At 41.0% G+C, this 27,134-nt stretch overlaps 1 protein-coding gene across 6 annotated transcripts in view; it reads left to right on the plus strand.

Annotated features, from left to right (window-relative positions):
- Positions 1-11,761, plus strand: part of NR5A2 (nuclear receptor subfamily 5 group A member 2) — a 134,961-nt gene extending 123,200 nt beyond the window's left edge. For 3 of the 6 annotated variants that reach the window (XM_073884504.1, XM_073884507.1, XM_073884506.1), the window contains exons 8-9: positions 8,368-9,943; positions 10,769-11,739. In XM_073884504.1, the coding sequence (XP_073740605.1) occupies positions 8,368-8,615 (248 nt within the window). In that variant the 3' untranslated portion in view covers positions 8,616-9,943; positions 10,769-11,739. Of the gene's footprint in view, positions 1-8,367; positions 9,944-10,768 lie in introns of those variants that run through there. The other 3 variants (XM_073884505.1, XM_073884508.1, XM_073884509.1) reach the window with 3 other exon arrangements.
- Positions 11,762-27,134: the final 15,373 nt, after the last annotated feature.

The following is a 27,134-nucleotide window of genomic DNA, read 5'->3' on the forward strand; positions in this document are numbered from 1 at the left end:
GACATTCTTTATGCAACGGTATTTCCTGAGCCTATGCTTCTCTGGCGCCACGCTAGCCACTGGCTTCATTGTAGCATTTTGTGCAGTCTGCCATGTATAGTTGGGAAAATTGGGCTTCAAAATTAATACAACAGCATGAAGAGTCTGTAACTGAAACTTCACAATTGGCCCTGTTTTCTGGAATGTTGTGATGGAGGATGGGATACACTTTCAACTCTTCACTGTGCCTTCCATTAATTTTGGAACACTGCAACATCAGAGACTGTTTTGTCCGCGAAACTTCGTGGCAGGGAGAAGGATCGGATGGCTGTTTAGGATATGTGTTGGAAGCCAACAAATTGATCAGTAAACTTTAATATTTTATCAGTACATTTTATTATTAGAATTTTAAGAAATAATGACTAGGATGTAAAACTTGTGCGTTTTTAAGTTTATTCATATTTAATTCATATTTTACTTTTCCGTGGTCCTAAGAGACTTAAGAGAGTTATTTCCCATATTTTACAGATAAAAACACAGGCTCAGAGTGATTGAAAGACTTGCTTGACAGGACTAGTCAATAGAATTAAATTAGACCAAATTCCCTTTGAATGATGTTGTTATAGCCACAAAATCAAGTGCTTTTCAAACTTTTTAAATCAGTGGAACCCTTTTTCCTAAACTCCAAACATGAAGCAAAGAGAAACTCTTTTTTCCTTAGCCCTGCTACCTTAGAGTCCCAGTGGAAAGGGCTGGGTGGAGATTGCCCAGAAAAGACCCCCATGAAGGCACCCTATGACACTAAATTGTACTCATTCTCAGTTGTGCCTGCTATTTATAATAATGATCTGTGGCATTTAAGATGTTAAAGTTCCTTCAAAATCGTTAAAGATGAATTAAGGTATGAGCCATAGCAATATAAATGTCAATAGTATATTATTTTCGTTCAAATTCTCTGAAAACCACTCATGTATTATGAGATCAGACCCTTTAGAAAAGGAACTATTTGATTAACCAGGACATCCCATTCTCCAGCCTCAGCAGGGGGCAAAAATTTGCACGCTGCGGCACCAGGGGGAAGACAAGCTCCGGGACAGTCAGGAGCCCTTCAAGTTCTAGTTCCAAGCTCTGCCTGGGGGGGGGGGGGGGGGGGGGCCGGGGGGGGACGATGTCTTGTGGGCGGGGTTCAAGAACTCTAGAGCCAGATAGCTTGTTAACAATCCAGGGTCTGCATTTTAGTAGCTGAGGAGGTAGAGTTACGTTACGTGACCCCTGTAAATCTGTTTCTTTATCTGGAGAATGAAGATAATAATACCTTCCCAAGATTCCTAACAGTATTAAATGAGAAAACATGTAAAAAATCCTTTGCACATTGACTAGTGCTCTGAAATGTTAGCTTCTCCCTCCCTGCGTCTGGCTTACTTTGAGATCTTAGAAAAGCTATTTAATCTCTGAGTCTTAATTTCAAAATACCTATAATACCTTCTCAAGAAAGCCATCCTTTAAAAGTTAGCCTCTCCAGAATCCCAGCACTAGGCCCCTTCTCTCTCTAAACATTCTCACCAACCCCAGAGGTTTCATCCAACACTGGTCCATTGATGAGTCCCAAATCTAGACCACCATCCAGGCCTCTCTGCTGAGGTCTGGACCTTCATTTCCTGCCATTTCCTCTATATCTACTGAGTGTTCCACAGGCTCCTTAAATTCAATATGGCTATACCTAGACTTATTAAATCCTGCCTTCTCAAATATGCTCTTCTGTCTCTTGCCAAAAGGATAGCCACCACCTTCCTCCCTTGACAGACACCCAGGAGTCATCCAGGACCTTCATTCTGGCCTTTTGAGTCAACCATCTTGATGCCTTTCAAGTCCATCCCCACGCCCACCCCATGGCCCACTGTACTTGTAACCTCTATTCCTGCGACAGCCTCCTGATTGGTCCTCCCATGAGACTGCTCCCTCCTTCCCCTCCTTCATATACCAATTCCTTCTCCACACTTGTGGTAGAGCGCTCATTCTAAATCAGAGTTGACCATTGCCATCTTAAAATCTTTCAGTGCTTCTGTATTGCTTTCAGACCAAAATCCAGACTCTTTCTGACAAGCGATGTCCTTCAGTCTTAAACTTTATGGCCCATCCTCCTCTTGGCCCTCTGCTCTCCTTCTGCATGAAAGTTAAGCTGCTGATCCTGTGTGTGCCCAAGACATCCACTGCTTATCTCTATAACTACTTGACACAGACACTGTGTTTTATTCCTGTATCTTTAATACCTGGCACAGGACTGTCAAACTGAATGAATGAGTGGATGGATGGATGGATGGATGGATGGATGGATGGAAGGAAGGATGGATGGATGAATGGATGGATGGAAGGAAGGATGGATGGTTGGAAGGATGGATGGATGGATGAATTCAGATATTTCATATATTGCATATACATAAAGGTGTAAAATAATAAATAATGCATGTTACAGTGCCTTGCAAGTTACAGTGTCAGTAGTTGTAAGGGCTTGTTATTCCTGTGTACATAAATAATGCATACTCTATTTGTCCACATTTTTACACACAGCTCCTTCCAAAGAGTTGCATTTTCTTGTTAGTAATTTGCATATGAAGGCACCGAATTGTATATTCTAGTTGCTAAAAATAGCTCTTGGGTTAATAAGCATACACACACAAACACATTTTTGTAGGGGACTTAACAGCCATGAATGTAAAATCTTGAGTTTGAAGTTTTGCTGGAAACAGGATAGAATTTAATCTTAGACATCAGCATTAAAAATATCTTGTCCTCCCATTCCAAACCCTAAACAGCCCTCACTCTTTATTAAGTGAACTTGGTTGATATGAAAAGAACTAGCAGGTTGCTCTCAAAATTCTTACAAAATTACGTATGTAAATTATTTAAATATAGCCCTTTCAAAAATAATTTTAAAAATTCCTTACAGAAAACTCTTTCTCCTTTTCTGACTTATTAAAGGAAAGGGTCTTCTGAGGACAAATTGTGTACCAACTTATAGATCGCCATCCTTCCAAAAGCCTCAAGGAAAAGAAATGTTCTCTAGGTACAAAATGATACCTCTTTTTCCCACTTTCATCTCTTTTAAAGGGCAAGATACAATTGTTTTCCCACATGTGGAAAATTAACAAAGATAATTATCTTCTCGGCAAAAAAACGGCACACTCCCATTTGAGCCCCCAGCCTCCCAACCTCCCAGCCCCCTTGCTCAGCAAAGGACCCATCACTGAAAAAAGTGCTGAACAGGAAGATTTACAGGCTGTGCCATGTGGCAGGTACCAGAGAGGCAGAAATCAGTATCTTCATCTTCAGAAAGAGTCTGAGTGTTGTGTATGACTGAGAAGCCAGTACTGTAATGTATTCAAGAAGACCTAAGGGTTTACTTTCCAATAAGGATGGAAAAAATCTGAGCATGCCATTGTGAGCTTATCGTAATGCTGCTTCATATAAAAGTTGGTAATTAGTCCCTGAGTGAATAAAGTAGAATAGATGATAAGAGATTGATACTTAGAGGAGAAGCACAAAATGCTTTTGCCAGTCATCAAAATTTAAAGGTGATAGAAAAAGTGTTGGGGATGCCTCTTGTCTGTTTACATGTAATTTCCAACTCTGAATTTGCAATGATAGAGTTCATTAACTTGTATTTTTAAATTGTATTAAAAGGAAGCTTATAAATCTCAAAGGAGAACATAGAAGGCCAAATGCAGGAGACTTTGAGATCCAGCATAAGATACCACAGAAGGACTGATGGGAATTTTGGTCTCCTGTCAATCTCCCCACTTCTACCATCCAAATATGGTACAGTGGTATTTATACAGGAACTGAACAGCACATCGCAAAAATATATTATTTCTGAGGACTCCAGAATATGTAATAATTTTCCAAATTTTGTTTTCTCATGTAATTTAATATCAGTTCATTCATGAAGTTTTGGTGTTAGAGAGTCCTGTTATAGATGAATTTAGACTCCCAAGTATGCCAGCCCCCTTTCATTACTTAATGTGGAATAGAACTTGATTTACAGGAAGAACATCCCAGAGAAAATGCTTAAGATTCTAAATGTATTTCATATATGAATTTTCACAAAAGGACGTGAATTCCATGGGGCGCCTGGGTGACTTAGTCAGTTAAGCATCTGACACTTGATTTGGGCTCAGGTCATGATCTCAGGGTTGTGAGATCACACCCCTCATTGGGATCTGTGTTCAGCTCAGTCTACTTGAGATTCTCTCCTTCCTTCTCCTTCTACCCCTCCCCCCACTTTCGCTCTCAATCAATCAATCAATAAATCTTAAAAAAAAAAAAAGAATTCCATGAGTATTGTTGGAGCACACTTAAGTTTCTGGACTTTTCCCAAAAAGTAAATACAAATGAACTACAAAAAGAGAAAATTCTGAGTCTTCTGAGAGGTGTGTCACCTGTATTTTGGCACTCATCTTCTCTGTTGCTTTTAGGTCCTTGTGAACCATCTCGACCATAGCAGAGAAACTATGGTCTGCCTCTCAGCGCAGAGATGCAAGAAATGTAGGAGCTCAGGGACCCTATTCCAGATCGGAATGAGGACGTGGGCACATTTCCCTTAAAGCAAAACTGACCAGTGAAAATCCTCATTGGCAAAACATATAAATTAAGACTTGATTATTTAGACCACAGGATTCACACAGGATTCTTTAGCCAGAAAACACTGTCACATTTTAAATACTTTATTTCAGGGAGAAATCTATTATATAAATCAATTTTTGAAAGCCAGTTTCAAATTAGGAAAAGAAAGGAAATTGGCTTATACGATAGTTAACAGCTAAATGTAATAGGTAATATCACAGTGATATCAATCTTGGACAAATACATCAATAATATAAAGCAAACATTAATTGGAGAATTCTCTGGAGATGCTTTGACTAATACAGAGTCCTCACGCCAAGATGCTTACAGTCTACTAGGGAAACAGATGGTTACTAAAGCAATGCAAAATGCTGTGAGAGGAATTGCTAGCTGAAAGTAGAGTCAACCAGCAGAGCAATGATCCAGGAACTACTTGGTCAGTAAATGAGAGTAATTCCATAAAAATCTTGTTCTTTCTTTCTTTTTTTTTTTTAACCTTACATAGTTTAAATATCAGGATCATTGATACCAAATTATAAATTATCTCTATAGACACAGAAACAAAATAGACATTCAATAAGTACCTTTGGGGCAATTAGCATAAGTTTTGTTAGACTTAATGAGAAATTCTTAGAAATGGCTTAATGGGAAAATTAATTCAGTCATATGAATTCAACTCTGATGGACTTTAGAGAAAGATTATAGAAATGGCCATAGTATGGGAAACCTGTATATTTTCCTTCAGAAGGAAAATGGCATATATTTTTAAACTTTTGGAACAAAGGTACCAGTTTGGATCAGTATTTATAGAAATTATCCAGCACATGCTAATCTGGAGACTTCAAATGATCATTCTGTGATAATAGTAAACACATAAGCCAGGACTAATGATCTATTCTTTTTGTTTTATGTTTTTTAATAGATTTTTTTTTCTTAACAGAGTGGCATAATTTATCACAGAAGGTAGAACCTAGGTCTCAAAAAATACATTTATCAAGAAAAAGAAAGTTTCAAAAACAACTTCCTAAAAAGACTTTTATTAATTTATCTTACATTTTTATACTGTGCAAATTCCTACATCCTCCCTATTAACCTCTATTACTCTTGTTAGATTTCCTTGCTTGTGAGAATATTTCATTGTAGCATAAAATAATGCTCCATTTCAGTTTTTTTTTATACTTGTGTTTAGATCATTATAACACTGAAAGTGGCTTGTTTTCTTTTTCAACTTCCTAGTCGTATGTAAAAGAGAAAGGTGAATTCTATCTCCTAAGTTGGATGAAGGTAAAAAGAGAAAGCACTGAGAAATTTGCCAAAAATCGAACTATTTTTAAATGATACTAGCTTTCTACTGTAATCCTTTATGAAGGACCCACACACATCACCAGAGTGTGGGCCCTTGAAAGGAGAACGTGCACCGCAGAGGACAAAGCATGACGAGTGTAAATTCTTCTGTCCCGAACCCAGCTAGAGAATATCAGTGGTATTTCCAGTTGTTGACATTTTATAATTTTGAACCAAATGTAACTAAATGTATCAGTCTTTTTAAATAATTTAAGATCATTTTGGGGGCGCCTGGGTGGCTCAGTCGTTAAGCATCTGCCTTTGGCTCAGGTCATGATCCCAGGGTCCTGGGATCGAGTCCCACATCGAGCTCCCTGCTCCGCGGGAAGCCTGTTTCTCCCTCTCCCACTCCCCCTGCTTGTGTTCCCTCTCTCTCTGTGTCTCTCTCTGTCAAATAAATAAATAAAATCTTTAAATAATAATAATAATAATAATTTAAGAACATTTTTAAAATGTCTTAAATCAGATGGAAAATGCTTTATTAACTGTAAAGTAGGACATACATAAAATGTCAAGTGGGCAACAACTTGCCTACCAGTTTCAACGCCGTAAGAAGACACAGCGCCTAATAGTGTAGCATTTATCTGTTGGTACATATCACTAATAAATAATCAATTTTTTTTATTCTCCCATCTCACTTTGAAATACATGTGGTATCCAGCGCTCACACTATGTACCTATTTCAGTACTTATTCCTCACTGTTTTTAATTTGGGGCAGAGACTTGGAGGATGAGGAGGGGGAAGCATGTTTAATGTGAAGTTACGGCTCAAAATAGAAACGCTAAAATCATCCCAGACACATTTAAACAGCAAATGTAAGGTAACCTTTTTGTTTTGTTTTGTTTTGTTTTTGTTTGTTTTTACTCTTTATTTGAGTAGAGTTGACACACAGTGTTTCATTGGTTTCAGGTATACAACGTAGTGATTGAACTTCTCTGTATGTCATGCTGGGCCCACCCCAAACGTAGCTGCCATCTTTCACAACACTAGTGCAATATCACTGACCATGTTTCCTACGCTGTGCCCTTTATTCATGTGACTTAGTCATTCCATAACTGGCAGCCTGTATCTCCCACATCCCTTCACCCATTCTGCCTATCTCCCACCCCCCCCAAGGCAAGTAAGTAACCTTATTTTAAGAGGATTGAGAGATACCAAAATGGACGTGCACATATGTACAGGCTAAGTTTAACAGCCAAGTTCAGTGCCAGAAGTATTGGGTATTAGTTACTATGGTAACTGGTAACTGAGTTTAGTACATTTAACCTTTTAATCATAGTATTATGTGGCTTTCTTCAGAATCATTCTTATTTATTTTTGTCCAATTAGAAAATAAAACAGGGCTGGAGGGGTGCTGCATCTGTTTACTTTCTTAGCATGGACGTATGTAAACACACTTATCTATATATTTTTTTCCAGAGACTTCTATATACACATTATATAAAAGTTGTAGTTAACATAAATAAACTCCAGAAGAGAAATTCCAACATCACCATTTTCCGTTGTTCATTGTCTGTGTATGTATTTGTATGTCAGTCTGTCTTTTTTTGACTCTATATTTCTCCCTTATTCAATATTTATAAGGACCTCTAGGGCAGATGCCTTAAAACAACTGGATGATCACCAGGAGTTAGGCTGCATGAATTGCCCATGTCCATCTTCTCCGTATGAGTGACCCAAGACCAGGAAAAAAAGGGGGCAGGGGAATAAAGTATCAGACGTTCAAACCACATTCAGGTTAAAGGGCACCGGCCATCCTGGAGCGTATTCTGCCTAAAGGACAAGGCTTTCATTTGATAAAGATCATTAGTCACTGAGATATATATTTTAGAGAGTTCTCAGTAGCGAATATTCTGTTGCCAGTCACTGGAGTGTACCAGATGGTTCATTAGCATAGGCTTGACAAGTCAAAGGCTTTCAGAATCATTTAGAAAATGTCAAACAGAAACAAGAACGCTGTCACTTTTTATTAGAATTAACTACATCATACCCTGGACACAGATTTCACCTTGGGTCAGAAAAATTAATACAGAATTATATGAATTGTGTAATATACTGGGTTAAGATAGGTCTTTCTCTAGGGACTCATTTGCTGGCAATATATTATGATCCCTCTACTTTAGGAATCCTCAAACCTTTCCTTTTGTAAGATATGAAAAGAGTTGACCTTGCTCAAAATCCATTGGTGTCTAATTGATTTGAGGTATATGCAGAATTTCAACAAGACATTCTTCTAAAGCTCTTTTGTGATCCTTTTCCCAGGAAGCTTGGTGAGTGGGGCTTACTGAATATTCAGCAGCATATAAAGTATGCTTTATGTCAGGAGGAAATACATCCATTAATTGAACACACTGCTGTAGTAAACAGGAATTAAAATTCCATTAAAATATCATGGTGTTTTTTTGTTTGTTTTTTAAATCCAGATGTCAAAAACCTTGAGAACTTCCAGCTGGTAGAAGGTGTCCAGGAACAAGTCAATGCCGCCCTGCTGGACTATACTATGTGCAACTACCCACAGCAAACAGAGAAATTCGGGCAGCTACTTCTTCGACTACCCGAAATCCGGGCCATCAGCATGCAGGCTGAAGAATACCTCTACTATAAGCACCTGAACGGGGATGTGCCCTATAATAACCTCCTTATTGAAATGTTGCATGCAAAAAGAGCTTAGGTTCCAACCCCTAAAAGCTCTGCTTTCAAAACAAAAAGAGATTGGTGGGGGGAGAAAAGAAGAACAGGAAGAAAAGGAAAAAAAAAAATACTCTGAACTGCTCCAAGCAACACTAATTAAAAACTTGGTTTAAAGATATTGAGTTTAAAAAGGCATAATAATCAAATACTTAATAGCAAATGAATGATGTATCAGGGTATTTGTATTGCAAACTGTGAATCAAAGGCTTCACATCCCCAAAGGATTCCATATAAAAGACATTGTAACGGAGTGGATTGAACTCACAGATGGATACCAACCCCATATCGGAATAAAAATGGACAGAACAATTCTTGTATATTTAAACTGATCTCCGCTGTGAAGAAATTTAGGAACTGATCTGTGTTATTAATTAGGCTTATACAGCAGGGGATTTGAGCTTACAGAATGCCTCCATGGTAAAGCTGAACTAAAACAACTCAAAAAATCCATCGGCTGCACCTGTAATAGCCCTTCCCTCTTCCTTTCAAGGACCCAGCACCTTCTGTCCTATGATCACGGAATCTGTCCTTACGGATTTGTGCTCAGCCACACCCACTAGTAGCTCCACCAAATCATGAAAAGCCTAATTTTGAATGTCTATGTCTTAGACCAGCAAACAGCTAATAAGAACAGTCTACAATATGTTAGCTTGCCATTTGAAATATGTTCTGGTTTGTTTTGTCATGTGTTCATGTTAAAAAAAAAAAAACAGACAGTATCCCTCTTCTGATCTTATATAAGCATTAATTAATATTAAGGGAAAGGACTACAAATTTAAAGCAAATGCTCCATAGCTAAAGCAAGCTACACCTTATTTCTGCTATTGTTACTGAAATGTGGCTTTGGCATTGTCGGATTTCATAAAAATTTCTTGCCAAAAGGCTTGTTAGGGTACATCCATCTTTTGAACCATCAAAGTTTGTAGTTCATTTGAAAATAAAACCTGAAACATATCTTACTGGGATGTCAAATAGTCACAGTGCTAAGTGGTTTAAAATAAAACTGAAGCATGTTAAGCTATTCAAAAAGAAAGAAAAAGGTGAGCTAATAAATTGCCTCAAATCTCCTGCTTATTGCAGTTGAACATCCCCTAAACGTAGAATGGCAACAGTGATTCGAATCTACATATGGACTGGAAAGATACTAAAGCAATTCCAATCTTCCCCAAAAGGGAAAGGAAGAGAGTGATACTGACCTTTCTGAGTCATAGACCAAAGTCTGCTCTAGAACAAATATTGAAGGACAAAGAATTGCAAAACAAACTCTCCAAACAACGATAGCAGTATTATTGACATGTAATGCCACAGGTATGGAAGTCTTGCCTTATTTCACAATTCTGAGAGGTAGCTGTGCAGATGTGGATCAACATTTGTCTAAAATAAAGTATTAATACTTTCAAGTCAAATAAAAGATAGTGTTTACATTCTTTAGGTCCTGTGGGGTGAGGGGGGGAAACTATGATATTACAAAATAGCTAAAGCAGTAATTTCCTTAATGTTATTTTTCTGATTGGTAATTATTTTTAACAGTACTTAATTATTGTATGTCGTGAGACACTAAAATCAACAACGGGAATCTCATTTAGACTTTGATTTTTTTGAGATTATCAGCGGCACAATCACTTGTAAAAACTGTAAAAACTAAAAGTATCTCCTAGTTCCTTAATTTTTTCATAAATGTTTCAGGCTTTTGAATAGTTTATTTATATTGTATATCATAGTTTCAACTGTAGACAATTATGATGCTAATTTATTGTTCCTTGGTTTCACCTTTGTATAAGATATAGCCAAGACTGAAGAAACCAAATATATGTGTTTACTGTAGCATGTCTTCAAGTTAGCAGAACATAGTTCAGGGACAGAGAAGGGTCTTAATGAATTAAAATCATTCACTTGATTAAATGTCTGTAAATCTTCATAATTCTTACTGTAGTTTATTTAATATCTATTGTAAATTATGTGACTTGTAGTTTCCTCTGTTTTCAAGTAAATTTAACAAGGGTAGAGTCTTCCCTGGTTTCCTTTACAAGCGTTGTAAGTTGTATACCAAAGATATTAGTTACTACTTCTGTGTGTACAAAAAGGATTATTTTATTATTTTTTTAATCACCTCTAATATTCGTCCACGTGAAGGGTACACATTTGCTAAGCTGAATGTCCACAGCTCCTCATGCAAAGGCTCAGTCACCTGTCATCACAGCTCAAAGGACAATGAAAAACAGCTGATCAGAGTCAATGTCCAAAGCATTAAATAGACTGGCAGCATCCTTACTCTCCCCACTTAAAAACCAAGTTGGCTAAGAAGACATGTGGAGAGGAATGGGTGTTGTTAACAGTTGCTGAAATGGTTGCATCCTGGTTGTGGAACATGGGTGGCGGCAATCATGAGATTGGTGGGGTAGGTAATTGGAGGGTCTTTAACACTGCAAAAAAAAACCCTGAATACATTGATTCTGAAAGCCCGTGTTTTCTTATTTTAAATAATACAGTAGTACTCTCCACTGAAAATTAAACCTAAGAAAATTCAATTACTGGTATGTTGTTAACCTAGCAAATTCCATCCTAAGTATAGTTAGAAAGATGGGCAACACGGAGAGTTACATCCACACTCCTGCTGAATCAAGAACATAAGTTGATAAACAAGAAAGCACCACAGCCAACGTCTGTGGCCCGTCCAAAGTTGGCAAATGAAATTTCTCTAGTGCTCGTTGTTAACCAGTCTGTCACGAGACATTTCCTTAGCAACTGCCTTATCAATTACAGATTTATTAGTAAAAGCAGACTCAAATATAAACATTTTTGGCTTAGCGTGGTTTATTATAGTTGGTCTATGTTTGTAAACAGACAATCTGTAATGTCTGAACATTTGTATTACAGATCTGCAGCTACCTTGGACCTGAATCCATGCAATGTTTAGAGTGTGAAGTCGGTTACTTGTTGGCGTTTTCTTACTGTATCAGTGAAATACATATTGTCATGTCAGTTCTTGCCAGGAATTTCTCGACAAAATGGATTTTTTTTCAGTATTTCAATAAATATTGATATGCCCAGCCTGATAATTTTTTAAAAGTTTTTATGCTGTCCTCATTCTGTTAGATACTAAAGCTTCTAAGTAATTAAGATACCTGACTAGGAATGGAATCAAAAGATTTCCACACGAATAGATAACTTTCCCCTCTCTAGATACTATCTAGAGTAGTCTTACCCTTAGTTGGATCCTCGAAGCATTAAATGATCTGTGCATCCTATCCCTCCACATGAAATAAAGCATTTTATATTATTTACTGTTATAACTGATTGGCAGCAAAATCTTCAAGCATCTTTAACTTTTTGTCTACCCTGTGCCCTAATAACTTTACCAAGTGCCTTGTTAATTCAAGTGATCTTCAGAACAGCTCCATGTGGTATTATTAGGTTCCTCTTAAAGTTTCTTGCTCAGAGTGAGAAACTAGCCAGTGAAGGAGCAGGGATTTGAACCCAGGCAGTTCAGCTCCCCACTGTCTCTAAACCAGGGCGACACCTAGGATTTGCTTCAAAAAGAAAAGATATTAGATAAAATCAGGCATCAAATCACTGCTAAGTATACAAATATCAATAACTTAGAAGCCTAAAAGCCTTTTACATTTCCTGGAGTTTAACCCAGAAACAGTAAGATGTCTATGTCCTTGAAATTAGTCTTTCTCGGTATCATTGAGCATTTGGAGATGTTTAAAGCAAGGAAATACATACAAAATCCATTTTGGAAATTAATATTTACCTCTACTACAAAATGAGTCAAGAGCCACAAAACAGTATGCTTATGAAACACTGTGATGCGGGGAAAGCCATCTCCTTTCGCCCCCGCCCCTGCCTCCCCATAAAAACTCCTGCCTCTTTGGGGGAGGCAGGGGCTGTCATCTCTTTGCCAAGAAGGCACTGATTTTTCTTTGTGTCCTTCAAAAAGATACCAAGGAAACAGATTCAAAACGCTGCACTTAGGATCTAGTAGATTAGAGAACTAAGATTTTTAAGCAACTAAATAGTGGCCTACAAAACACATCTCCCTTGTCAACTTCTTACCGGGAAGAACTTTGTTAAAAAAAAAAATTCTTGCTGACATTCCATGGAATATGAAAATACATATTCATATTTAATTGAACTATAACTTAGAGGAAAGTATACAGCTAGATACATTCTTTCATATGTATAACCCAGGTAGTCATCACAGAAGTCCAGCAAGGTATAGAGTATCAATTTTTAAAATGTTTTTATAAGTGATTATACACACTTAAAAAATTTGATGGAGAGGGAGGATCCTGCAAAGCCCAACCCAGCATCCGCAGAGGTCATTCTAATGAGAGCAGAAGCCTCACTCCATCACCTAGAATGACAGAGTTGCTAAATCCACCGGCATGATAGAGCCCCTAAGAAAAAAGTGGCTCACGCTGATGTGCATTTGATTGTTCCATTTGATATTCACAATCACTTTGAAGAGGTTTGTACCTTTAACTAAGTTTGACGTTCAGTTTGAAACCATCTCTGATGTATATTTTTATGAGAAACATGTGGAGAGTTTGCTCAACATAACACAGGTCAAAATGCTACGATACTTAGTGATCTTGACATTTCCCTGGAATAATAAAGACCAATTTTCCTTAACACTGAACAGGAAGTGTATAGTTTAGTCACTCAAAATAAATATTCTTGCAATACTTTAACTGCTTCACAGAGGCATTTGTTTCATGTTAGTTTAGGAATTAATAATTTGGTGGCTGATACCAGGCAGTAATTGTGGTTCGTTTGTAGAAAAACTTAAGAACCGATCTGTGAAACAATGCATGTGGAACTGTTGATAGAAAAGAGAAAAAAGAGGCAAAAAGAAGTGTAATTAGACTAATCACTGAGTGTCCCCAATATGAGTTTGACACTAAACAACCAAGAAACCACTAGACTGCAGCAAGCTGGACCTTCCACACTCCACTCCTGAGCTGAGGCCAGTGTCCTTCAGACCCCAGGCTGCCCAGGAGGTATTACGGATGCCAGACCAGATGCCCTGGGACACTAGATCTGAAACTGTGCTCAGGACCACATCAGTCAGAAAGGGCCAAAAGGAGACAATGTGTTGATACCTGATTTGCATCTAATTCTTGAACTTTATGGACCGCAGACCACAACACTCCCATCTCACCTGATCCAACAGCAGCCCCCTGTCCTTAGCCACCTCTGTCGGCCCCACCTCTCAGGAAGAAGCCCAGCCCAGTGAGCTCTGACTGGGCCAGAACTTCCAGCACTTTAGCCACAAGAATTGAAGCCCCTCCAGATTCCCCCCAACCTTGGGCCACCCCTGCTTTTCCTCATGCATCCCCCCCATTACTTCGGCATCCAAATCCTGCCCGTTACTTTCCATAACTCTCAAATCTCTCCTCTCCTTCCCTTAGATCAGGCCCTTAGCATTTCTTGCCTAAAATTATTCAATAACCTGTGGGCTGATCTGCCATCAATCTCAGCCCACTCCACGCCTCACTCCCTACAGCTGCCAGCGTGTCTTCCTACCCCAGAGCTGACCATGTCACTCCTTCGATTCCAGTCCTGTGATGCTTAATATCTTCAGGAAAAAGTTCCAACCTGCCCCCCTAGACCTCACACCTCAGACCTTTTAGACAGAGCAACTGCCTGCCTTACCAGGCTCCACTCCCCAAAACATACCAACCACACTGAGCTACTTGCCACCCTGAACATATCCTGCTCTTTCCTGCCTCTGAGCTTCTAGGCACGTTCCCCAGTGGCTCACCAAACTGAGACTAGACTTGGAGAAATCTTCCTAGCTGGCCCCATCCCATACGAGCCGCCCCACCAAAGGCAAAAGATCCCATTTCTAGGCCCCTCAGCCTCTGATATGAATCGTACTCTGGTCTCATTGTCTTTCTCTGCCTGAGTTTCCCCCGTGAGCATAGGGCAAGGGCAGTGCCCGGAACAGCTCTAAGCCACTGGCCCCGGGCTGGTGACGAGAACAAGCATGATCTTCACAGAAGGATAAGGACAGTGCTCCCCAGTCTCCTTGACTTTGGACATTTTAGTGGGGCCAAGACTGAGATCATCTAGTGCTCACCCGGCATGCTCATCCACTCCAAACTCAGTATCACAAATGAATTTTGCGTTTCCTTCAGGGATGGCTCCCATGTGTGACGGCATCCCGACTCCCATCCTGAGCATGTGGTTAATCCAGAGAACTTGGCAGTGAGAATGGCATTACTTTATGGATACAAGGTGCTCAGCATCTCTGCACACCAACTGAAGAAAGAGATGCAGAAGGGAGAGGAAAGGTGCTTTGCAGCACCAGGGAGCAGAAACTGGTGGTGGTAAAATTGGTAGATATCACAGACAGAAAGAGTTTGGCACGATGTGAAGGAAAGAAATGTCTACAATCAAAGCTTCCCAAAAATGAAACCAACTTCCTAGAGGCTGGTGATTTTGCAGAAACTGTTCCACCTAAAGCTGGGGTTGACGAGTGTTGGGGACATCCAGCGGATGGCTGGTCACCGCTAACGGCCCTCCAGAACAGACAGTCCAAGATTCCAGCATGACCATCCAAACAGACAGGTCCAAACCTTCAGGAAGGATCTTCTTCCTCACTTCTTCCCTCCAGGAAAAAAAAATGTGCTTGTGCCTTTGAAGTCTGCTTGCATGATGAGATACTGACGGGCAAGATCCAGCCAACTCCAGAGACCTAAATGTCTAAGAGCTGAATTTACAAAGCTCATTTCGATGTCTATGTATGACGCAAGAGAGAAATCACAGCCTGCCAAACATGTTAGACCAGCTCATCCCTTACATCAGGCAGCAGTTAATGCTCCGAAAAAGAAAGTGTCTGCTTTTTGAAAAGTTCTAGCCACACATCCAAAACTGCTGGTGTGCCCTACATACACCTCCACTGTGAGGGGCAAGATGCCCTTTGGCTCAATGAGGTAATCCTCATGTAGTTGCTGGTACTTGCTGTCCCCGCCCATCCTTACAGCTCTCCCTACCATCTGACAAAAGAGAGCAAATTAAAGAGGTTACACTAGAAAAACTCAGGACATCCATAAAAATATCTTAACTGAAGGAAAAAACAATTTGTTTATTTTTTTATTTAAATTTGATTAACATATACTGTATTATTAGTTTCAGAGGTAGAGGTCAGTGATTCCTCAATCTTATATAACACCCAGTGCTCATTCCATCAAGTGCCCGCCTTAATGTCCATCACCCAGTTACCCCATCCTTCTACCCCCTCCCCAAAATTTGTTTATTAATCCAGGATTTCTCACCTGAAAAATATTAGTTGAGCCTCTACTGTGTTCCAGGCAATGATCTAGTTAAGGAAATGCATTTAAAGAACACATACTAGGGGCACCTGGGTGGCTCACTCGGTTAAGCTTCCGAATCTTTGATTTTGGCTCAGGTCATGATCTCAGGGTTGTGAGACTGAGCCCTGAGGCGCACTCAGCAGGGAGTCCGCTTCTCTCCCCCTCTCTCCCTCGCCCTCTGCCCCTCCCCGCCCCCTCGCTTGCACGTACGTGCATACTCTCTCTCTCAGATAAATAACTAAATCTTTAAAAAAAAATAAAGAACACATACTGTAAATAATTCATGAAACCAGCAGCCTCTATTTATGTGCTACAAAGTCTGACAGACTTGATAGCTATCTTGTCTCCCCAAAATCCATCCTCCCTTTTACCCTGGACACTTGGCTACCAGTTAAAGGCTACATATTCCACCTTTTTCGTAGCCAGGGGTGACCATGTGAGTAAGATGGGTCAGTGACAATGGGCTGTGAGTAGAAATGATAAGAGCAACTTCTCAGTTTTCCCCAACTTTAGAGACAATCCACTTTACCTGGACTTCGTCTCTTAACCCCTTCGCTCGCTGAACCCCGGGTGTGGCAACAATCCTGACGCCTAGGGGACTGAGGAGCGAAAAGGTGGAAAGTACCTGGGTCTCTCGGTGACCTGGTGAGTAGTGCCCACTGGCTAGACTTAGGTAAGAGAGAAACAAACTGCTCTTGTTTAAGCCACTGTATTTTGGGGTATCTTTGTTTCAAACGCTTAACATTGACCCTAATACACAAAAATGATTTCATTTAATCCTCAAGACAATCCTACCCAGGACTAAAGGAACTGAAACTTACGGAAGTTAAATAACTTGCCCAAAGTCCCAAAGCTAGTAAGTGATAGAGCAAGGGTTCAAACAGTTCTGAGTCCAAACGCCAAGCTTTTAACCACTTAGCTATAGTGCCTTCCTGAAAGCACAAACCAAGGCATCCTGCAGGCCCAACATTTATCTCATTAAATGAGCATTCTCTTTAGAATTCAAAAGAAACAATGGTGGCAAACACATTTTTTTTTTAAATTATGGCACCAAAATCACAAAATTTTTCTTTGCTTCAGTAAGAGCCTGAATAAGCTTGGTTCTAACCACAGACAGCTAAAATAGGTATCGATTGGCCAATGCCTTGGAAACATCCTCAACCCAAAAATTCTTCGAGTCTCACATAAATGAGAATTTGGGGTGACAACTTCTATTTGTACACCATCTTAACAGAAAACATCATCATAATTACCACCCCTTGCCCAAATATTAGTCCTGACTGTGTTGTAACTTTAAGAGCTACCCTAACTTTCTCATACCCCCGTTTGACTAGAAGTTTCCCTATTTATTTTATCACAAAATTATTTGAAAAACATCCTATGTGCATTCATTTTGGAGGACTGTGTGAATCCAAAGCAATAATGTCTATGAAGAGAAAACATTCTGCGCTTGTCATTTCTAGTCACTCTACTGCCATAGACCCAGTTACAGAAGTATTCACTATTTAAAAAAAAATCTTGTTAACTAAATGGAATTTTTAAAAAAAAGAACTGCAAAGAAAAAAAATCTTGGCGTGCCTGGGTGGCCCAGTCAGCGAAGTGTCTGACTCTTGGTTTCAGCTCAGCTCAGGACCTCATGGTCCTGAGACTGAGCCCTATGTCAGGCTCCAAGCTGAGCATGGAGCCTTCTTCTTCTTCTTCTTCTTCTTCTTTTTTTTTTTTTTTTTTAAGATTTTTATTCATTTATTGAGAGAGAGAGAGAATGGTAGAGAGAGAGCACGAGAGGGAAGAGGGTCAGAGTGAGAAGCAGACTCCCCGCTGAGCAGGGAGCCCGATGCGGGACTCGATCCCAGGACTCCAGGATCGTGACCTGAGCCGAAGGCAGTCGCTTAACCAACTGAGCCACCCAGGCGCCCTCTTCTTCTTTTTTTAATTATAATTTTTTAATTTAACTTCAATTAATTAAGTGTATTATTAGTTTCAGAGTTAGAGTTCGGTTATTCATCCATCACATATAACACCCAGGGCTCATCACATCACCCAGTTACCTCCACCCCATCCCCCCACCCCCTCCCCTCCAGCAACCCTCAGTTTGTTTCCTATGATCAAGAGTCTCTTATGGTTTGTCTCCGTCTCTGGTTTCGTCGTTTTGTTTTTCCCTCTCTTCCCCTATGCTCCTCTGTTTTGTTTCTTAAATTCACATATGAGTGAAATCATACAATAATTGTTTTTCTCTGACTGACTTAGCGTAACACCCTCTAGTTCCATGTGTGGAGCCTTCTTAAGGTTCTCCCTCTCTCTCTCCATCTGCCCTTCCCCTTCACTCCCCCCCAAAAAAGAAAAAAACTTGTCCCAAGGATTTTCCCCAGAAACAAATTGAGACCAGCCAAAGTTCTCTGCTGTGAAGGGAGAATGAGCTGCTATAAATAAGTGTGGAAACACGTGTTACGTTGTCCCTGAGTGTTGCTGCAACAGGTTTTATTTCCCCTCTGCTCCTGCCTTGTGGCCTTGTATTATTTGAGCGTCAAATGTTCCTGTGAGCGTTGTGTGGCCCGGACTCAAGCCAAGCTCCCTGGGCAATGCCCAGCCAGTGCTCACTCATCCTTGCACCTCCCTTAAAGGAGCCCGAAAGTGGAGGGACCCCCCTGTGGGAGAAAGAGAAGCTCTCGAGTCTCTTGACACAGGCTGCCAGACACACAGAACATGGGGGACTGACTCTTGCACCCACCCAACACCCAGTGTCGTTTATGAAAAGAGCAACAAGGACGGTGAACGAAGATTGCACCCTTTAAAGTGCCGAACCCCTTATTAGTTAAATTGTGTCCTTTTATTCTCACCACAACCCTACAATGTAGGCAGGAGCGTGGTGTTGTAGGTTAAGTTCTGCGTGTCTCCTGAGGTCACACAGCGGGTAGTGGCGGGGCCAGGACTCCAGCCCAGCTCCATCTGAACACAAAGCCCAGGGATCTCACCACAGAGCCATGTATTTCATATAAAACAAAACGTGGAAGGGAGGGATGGTTAAACTTCGCGTCTAGTTCTTCATTCCATCACCAGGCTGCCTGACTCTTTGAGATAAATCTCCCTTTTCTCAACTTCAAGTGAAATAGATATGTAAAGAAAAGGCAAGGAAACACACCATTACCAGATGATTATTTCACATCTTTAAAGATAATCACTTTGGGGAGGTGCCTGGGTGGCTCAAGCATTGGACTCTTGATCTCAGCTCAGGTCTCAATGTCAGGGTGGTGAGTTCAAGCCCTGCGTTGGGCTCCGCACTGGGGGTAGCGCCTACTTAATAATATAAAATTAAATTAAATTAAATTAAATTAAATTAAAACAAAACAAAACAAAATTTTAAAATAAATAAAAATAATCACTTTGGCATAACCAAACAGAAAAATGAAAGTAGCTCAGTGGTTTCTGCTTCTCATCTTTGTTTTCTCTTTGTTTACTTTTGCTTCGTTTCATTTTAATGTAAAGGGAAGTCAAAGGAGGATCTGGTTTATTTTCAAAGCTACAATGCAGACACCTCATCCAGCCATATTGGTGCCTGAAATGTTACTAGTGGAGGAGAATTTTATGGAAAGGGCAACACTGAAATGTGGATGCCACTTACAAAGGTGTAAGAGACTGAGCAATAGGGGACTACGGACACAAGAGAAGTGGGAAGTAGTGAGCCAAGGGAGATTCACAGGGCAGATATCAGAGATCAGAGGACAAGGGCCTGGAAGGGACATAAAAAGTACGAGCTCAAAACACGGAGGGATTTGGGAAAAAAGAGATGAAAAAAAAGACAAAGAAGGTGGGATGAGACCATGACACTGAATAAAGAAAAAACATGTCATTTAGGATCAACCAGGTAACAATAAGAAGTGTCATTCTTTTTCCTAATATTAAACCTGTTATTGTATTACCTCATTCTGTGGAAAACTATGGCCAAATAAGGTACCAATGTGTTGGGAGTTGATATCAAGTGATTTTATATATATGTAATTTTTTTAGCTCTGCAGAAGCATCCTCAGAACTTCCTGCGTTTATTTTCACGAGGTGCAGCAAGAGCTTAGTGGCACTATGTGAGTCAAAAGAAGGGGGTTTCCATCCAGCTTTGATTTATGATCCACAGAGATGCCAATTTCCTGTTTTTGAAGCGCTGCGGAAAACTTTCCCAAATATAATCTGATAGGCAACAAAGCCTCCTAACAGATGTGAAGATACAAGGAAGGACCCAAAGCACAACGGAGGGTAAGCACCGTTTTAATCTTAAGGAAGGGACTTTGGCAAAAATTGGGACTACAGATATTTTTATGTTTGAACACACTTCATTATAATTACAGGGGAATAGGGAAACTCAAAGCCTGCTTATCTTGTAATCAGTTAGTAAAATACTAGTTATTAATCCTGTATGTTTGTTTCTGAGCTCTCCCAGCAGAAAACAGGCATGTTGTCCCCCTTCTGTCTCTCCGTCAGGGATTTCTCGCGGGGTCCGGGATGGAAAATGGCTCCTGTCATCCCCTCAGTGTCTACGCGGGCATCTGTGACTCCAGGGGCACAGGTTTCAAGGCTTCCTTCAGCCCCCGGTTAGGAGTGTGGATGCGGGGGAAGAGACAGTAGCGGCTTTGCAAACATGGGGTGAGGAGCACATCCATCTGCCACTTGTATCTCTGGGGAGATCCCAGAGAAACCATCAGGCTCCCAGATATGGAGGGTGATGGGAGGGAGAGGGCAGCAAGGAAGGCTCTCACTTCTCTCCAACCCCCATCCTCACTTCCTACTGTGTTGCCAACTACCCTTAAATCAGGTTACTTCGCTCCCCAAACCAGCTAGTACTTTGTCCCCAGGCTGCTGAAACTTGCTCTACATCTTTGCGTGGACAATTTCAGACATGTATTTTCTTGAGCAGAGGAGAGTAAATACACAGGCTATTTATCCACCCCTGGTCAGGAGTTTGAGAGAGCAGTCATCCAAGCTCCCCTGGCCCAGATGCCCGAAGCCAGTGATTTTTCCTTCCTCCCTCCTTACTTCCTTTCTAGTGAATTGCTGTGCTCTCAGAGAGAAAACAAAGCTTACAAAAGATCAGTCACAAATCTCCCAGCATAAACAAAACACACATCCCCCGGAGTGTAATGTGCCATCACATGGCTCTAATGCATTAAAAAGGAATGAAAAGTCTACTGAATGCCCCATATTTCTTCCATCATGAAGTTTTGGGTGGCCAAGCTCTCCACCAGGGACCCAAGCCTGCTCACAGCTTTAGCTTCTTTTAACTCAATACCTACTCACAGTAGGTGCTTAGTAAACATTTCTTGGACTGAGTCAAATATTTAATTGCTTTTCTTAGGATTAACATATCTTTGAAAACACAAACAACTTGAAAAGCAGTACTAATGATCTATCTTTCCCCTTGAAAAAAGAATACACATCCTGATTTGTATGAAAATCTTTCTCTTCACTTTTCTTTTAACTGCTTTCAAAGAGAATCCAGCAATCAAAAATTGTCCTTTCACTGGTAATTTCGGTGTCAACAGATTCTTGATTTTTTTTTTAAAGATTTAATTTATTTATTTGACAGAGAGACACAGCGAGAGAGGGAACACAAGCAGGGTGAGTGGGAGAGGGAGAAGCAGGCTTCCCGCCGAGCAGGGAGCCCGATGCGGGGCTCGATCCCAGGACCCCGGGATTATGACCTGAGCCGAAGGCAGAAACTTAATGATTGAGCCACCACCCAGGCGCCCCAAGATTCTTGATTTTCCAGGATAAAGAAAATTTGACTTAGAAAACGATTCTGAAAGCCATTACCACCCAAAACATGAAAACCTACTTGATTTTTTATTGTCTATTAATTCACCATGAATGTTCACATTGTTTGAAAGTTAAAGCAAGCAAAAGCCTTGCACTTAAGATACAGATGCTATTAGCTTCATGAGCCCTTGTACTTATTACATCATAAACAACACAGTTCTTACATAAGTGAATATGTTCTTTGGTCACTCTTTGACCCGAGAGTCCAAGTGAGAAATGCCTGATGTCTTCAAATTTATTATCAATTCATCACACATAAATTGTGAGACACACCATTCTTTTATGTACCACTAAAAGGGAAACATGCTTCTGATATCATTGTAAGACATATCTTGACTCAAAAGAAGTTCAGTTGTGGAGAGGTATGTCTTAGAAGTGATGCTATGAAGTGTCACTTGCCTAGCTACAGGTTTGTCATTCAGGTGCCAAAACCCCAAATCCTTGGACCATGGAAGAATCAAGCACTAAGCACGCCACCTGTGACCAGCTGCATTCAATATAAAATTACCGATGGACTTGTCTTGGGGCTTCTGTATTTATTTCTGTATTTAACAGAGATTCCTTTGTACCTAATATAAGCGTTAGACACCATTCCTGCCCTTAAGGACTTACAGTCTAGAAATCTATGACTTTAGGTGGGGTCAGGGGTCAGCTCACTACGAGCCAAATACAGCAGGCCTGCTTTTGTAAGCTTCTGTTGCAACACAAGCACACAAATTTGGGTATTGCTTGCTCTCACACTATGATGGCTGGGTAGTTGCAACAAATCCTGCAAAGCCTGAAATATTTACCATCTGGTCTTTTAGAAAGTGTTTGCTGAACCCTGGTTTAGGCTAATGGTTTGGTACCTTACCATACCTGGGTCACTTCATAAACCTTCCCATTTGAAACAAATATCCCATCAGTTCAAAGTGGCACAGACTTCGAAGTCTAAAAAGGAAAATGGGAAAGAAAGCGAACAAACAGAGGATATAGTCATAATAGAGAACAACAATAATGATTATTTAAGAACTTTCTGCACTCTCTTCTTCATACTTCTAACATGTGGTCCTCTGAGTATTATACCAACATTGGAACAGAAAGAAAGATCTATTAATCTGACAGTGTTGCAGTTTATTAGCAACTCTGGCTTTCAGTTTTACAAAGAAAGAGTTGAGCACGTATAGGTACCATCAGACATAATGACAATGGACTTGAGCCATTCCCCAATAATCTTTCTCAACGGTACCCCTCTTTGCACTGTTATTCATTCCTTCATTCAACCAATGTTTACTAGGCAATTACTATATGCTAGCCTGTTCCAGTGACTAGGGAATATAGCAATGAACAAAACAAATCCTTTACTTTTATGGAGTTTGAATCTGAGTGGGAAGAGACAAAAATAGATAAAATGATAACTCTGTCCTATGTCAGGGAATGGTGATAAGGACCAAGATGAAACTAAGCAGGTCGGGGAGATAGAAAGGGGTAGTGGGTGGGAAAGGTGGGAGTTATGTGGTCAGGGAAGGGCTCTGCCATGGGCGAGAAACCCGAAGAAAGCAGGATCAAGCCATCTGGAAAGTCTGCCAGCAGTGGAAGGGATAGAGGCAAAGGCCCTGACAGAAGAGTTGCTGGCTGGGCTTGAGAACCCGCCGAGGCCTCTGTGCAGGAGCTCAGAAGAGATCTGGGACAAGGAAGCCCGAAGGGATGAAGTTGGACAGGATGGAGGGCTCTTACGGGCCATGACGAGGACTTCAACGTCCTTCCGAGTGCGATGAGAAGCCATCAGAGGATCTGGGGCAGAGGTTGGCATGATCTGACAACGGAGTGGAGAACAGACTGTTGGGGGGTAGAGTGGAGGTAGGAAGACGATAGGAGGCTCTTGTAGTAATTCGGGCAAGAGATGAAGGTGGCTTGGATTAGAACAGTACTGGGAAGGGGTGCCTAGCTGGTTCAGCCGGTAAAGCACGTGGCTCTTGATCTCAGGGGTCGAGTTCAAGCCCACTTTACTCTAAAATAAATAAATAAATAAATAAAGAGCAGTACTGGGGAAAGTGGTGAGACACGGTCAGAGCCTGGATACCTTCCAAAGGTAATGCCTAGAGGATTTGCTGGTGGATTGGATGTGAGGTTTAAAAAAAAAAAAAAGAGGCAAGGAAGTTAAGTCATTCCTTGTTATGAACAGCTGGCATTTCCTCAGTCCTTTATAAAATGTGGATAAACGTATCTTTAGGAAAATTACATGTTAATGTGGTAACGTAATCTAAGCAAAAGAATGGGCCTCCTTTTCCAACCAGTGGTCTTCCTTATGCCCCTCCTATGAGGAAGCTTAGTTTATTAGCCATACTTTACTCATCCGTGTGATCTCATGTCCTTTTTACAGATAGAAATGTCTTGTATCTCCAATAGTATCAAATGTCAATGATAATTTATATTTTTCATTAAAAATTACTCCTAAATTTAGCATATTACAGTTTTAGTAAACACTTTTTTTTACAAAATAACTTAGAATAGTATACTACTGTTTCAGATAAAGGGTTAAAAATCTAAATTCCAAGGGGCACCTGGGTGGCTCAGTTGGTTAAGCGACTGCCTTCGGCTCAGGTCATGATCCTGGAGTCCCGGGATCGAGTCCCGCATCAGGCTCCCTGCTCAGCGGGGAGTCTGCTTCTCCCTCTGACCCCCTTCCCTCTCGTGCTTTCTATCTCTCATTCTCTCTCTCTCTCAAATAAATAAATAAAATCTTTAAAAAAAAATCTAAATTCCAGGAGTATTTTAAAAGACACAAAATTGCATTACTGTCAGTTGTCTCTGGCAGTGCTTTTCAAACCCAGGTGCAAATAGTCACCTGGAGATCTTACTAAAATGCAGATTCTGATTCTCAGGTGTGGGATGGGGCTGACACTCAACGTTTCTAACAAGCTGCGGGAGGATGCAGATGCTACTGTCCTGGGATCACACTTCAGGGAGTGAAGACCTATAAACTAAGAAACGTGGCTAAGAGTAAATTAACCACTTTAGAACAAGTGTAGAAAATAGGAACGATTTATTCAAGAAATATTTATTGAGTCGCTTGTAAAGGATCACACAGTTACTAGATGCTGGGGTTCAGAGCTGGAAGCCAGTCCCACTTGTGAGGAATCTTCCAGTCTGATAGGGAGAAACTAGATAAATAAGCAATTAGAGCAGACACGGGTGCAATGATAGATAGGCTCTTTGGGGACCTAGAGGAAGGGTGGGGCATGAGGGGGCGGGTGACGAGACATGTGAGTTTCGTCTTGAAATACACAGAAGATAGGGCGCCTGGGTGGCTCTGTTGGTTAAGCGACTGCCTTCGCCCAGGTCACGATCCTGGAGTCCCGGGATCGAGTCCCGCATCGGGCTCCCTGCTCAGCGAGGAGCCTGCTTCTCCCTCTAACCCTACCCCCCTCTCATGTACTCTCTCTCTCTCTCTCAAAATAAATAAAAAAAACTAAAAAAAAAAAAAAAAAAAGAAACACACAGAAGATAGAGGACACAGAGGGGAAAGACGTCCCTGATGGAAGGAAGTGCAGGGGCGCAGACACAGCCCTGAGAGCCCATAAATCCCTCGGTAATTGCAAATTGTTCGGCGTGACTAGAACGCAAGTGCCTTGGGGGGGAGGGTGGAAAATGAGGCAGAGGGTGGGCCGCCGGGAGGACCGGAAGGCTGGAGGAGCCTGAAGGTGATGAAGGGTATTCAAAGAGAATCGGGTTTGCGTATTGAAGAGACCGCTCTAGCCTCAAGCCTTGGGATGTGGGGGAGAAGGCTGGTGGGGGCCGGGGGGGGGGGGGGGCGCGGGTTGGGGAGGGGCCAGGTGCTCTAAGAACCACTGAAACCCAGGCAGCTTCTTTCTAACTCGGGACTTGAAATGTTCACATTTTTAAGCAAACAATCCGTTTCTATGAACTTGATAGCCTGAATAGTTTACACAGTAACGGCTATGGAATATAATTAGCATATCAGGGATCTGCAAATAGTCACCTACCTAGTGCTTGAAAAGAAGTTTAATCGCCAAAGACAAAATTTCTTAAGCGAACACAATGAATTTGCCCTGTAAAACTGTGAGGGTAAAATTCAAAATAATCTCTGCCCTAAAAATCACAACTTCCAAATGGATGAATAAAATTCAAGGTGATGTAAAACGACATCGTGCTGCCTGCCTTCTCCATAACGCTGTGGAGGCACGCTGTGACCCTGCGGGTGACCAGGTACCAGCAGGTGGGGCCCCGTGGGGCTTGCTGTTGTGCGGGCACCAGCCACATCCGCTAAAGATGGCCCACAATTCCGCGAACCGTGCGTGCTTCGGGGAGACCGTATGAACACTTCCGTCACAATTTGAATTCCTGTGAATTTTCGGTGGGATGCACGTATATGAGGGCAAAGAATTCCGATTTCCAAGATTGAAATCTGCCTCCCAAATTGGAAGTGAAAGAGAGACAAATTCAGCCCCTGTTCGCAGAGGAGAGAATAAAATGAACCGGCAGGCAAACGGTCAATATCCTGAGGCGGTGTAATTTGTCTGCGGCAGACCGGAGCAGCCTTGGGAGGGGGAGGCCCAGGGGCTCAATCAGAAACCACTGTGTGGCCCCCGTGTCAAAAAGCCTGGCCACCCTGGGCTTTCATCCAAGAGGGTGAGACTCAGACTGTGGAGAGACAGTCTAAATAAACATTACACTGATTAAGAAATCAGACAGAGGCAAGTCGATAATAAGCTATTTTTAATATTTAATTAAATATTTAATATTAAATGTAATGTGAAAAGACCCAAGCACTGCCCCCAAGCGTACTGTGTTCCCTTGTGTTGAGGCCACATTAAAATTGCAAGTTGCAGTTACAGTCTTTGTAAATAAGAAGAATGATAATAAAAAATCTCAAGGTTGTAACAACAGTCTGCATCAGCCATAACCTCTCCTAATAAATTAATGTTATCTGTTTATTTGAGCTGCTTCTCGTAATAATCTGGAATAACTCAGGAGGCAGTAGTCTTGTACCCAGTTTACAGAGAAGAAAACTGAGGTCCAAAGACAAGAAACATGTACCAAATCACACAATGCTAGGACTTTTTTATTCCCTATTCATGGCTCTGACAGTTCTTGAGACATCACAGGGTAAATATCCACTCCTAAACAAGTCTGTGCTTTCAAAGTATAAACATATTCTTACCACCAAAACTATTGGCAAATTTTACATATGTTTTCCCACAGGTGGCAGTTCCTGCTTAGACTGATTGGCTTCCACACTCCCGAAAGCCATTTCCTTTCTGAATCACAGCATAGTTGGCAATAGCTAACAAACAATTTAGAAAGCCTCTATAAAAACACAGCCGTCTGTGCTAGGAAATAAGTATTGCAGAAATATAGGAGCATAGCCC

This window comes from Callorhinus ursinus, unplaced genomic scaffold (assembly GCF_003265705.2).
Source record: "Callorhinus ursinus isolate GAN/ISIS: 27379988/994484 unplaced genomic scaffold, GSC_fseal_2.0 scaffold57, whole genome shotgun sequence".
Taxonomy (NCBI): domain Eukaryota; kingdom Metazoa; phylum Chordata; class Mammalia; order Carnivora; family Otariidae; genus Callorhinus; species Callorhinus ursinus.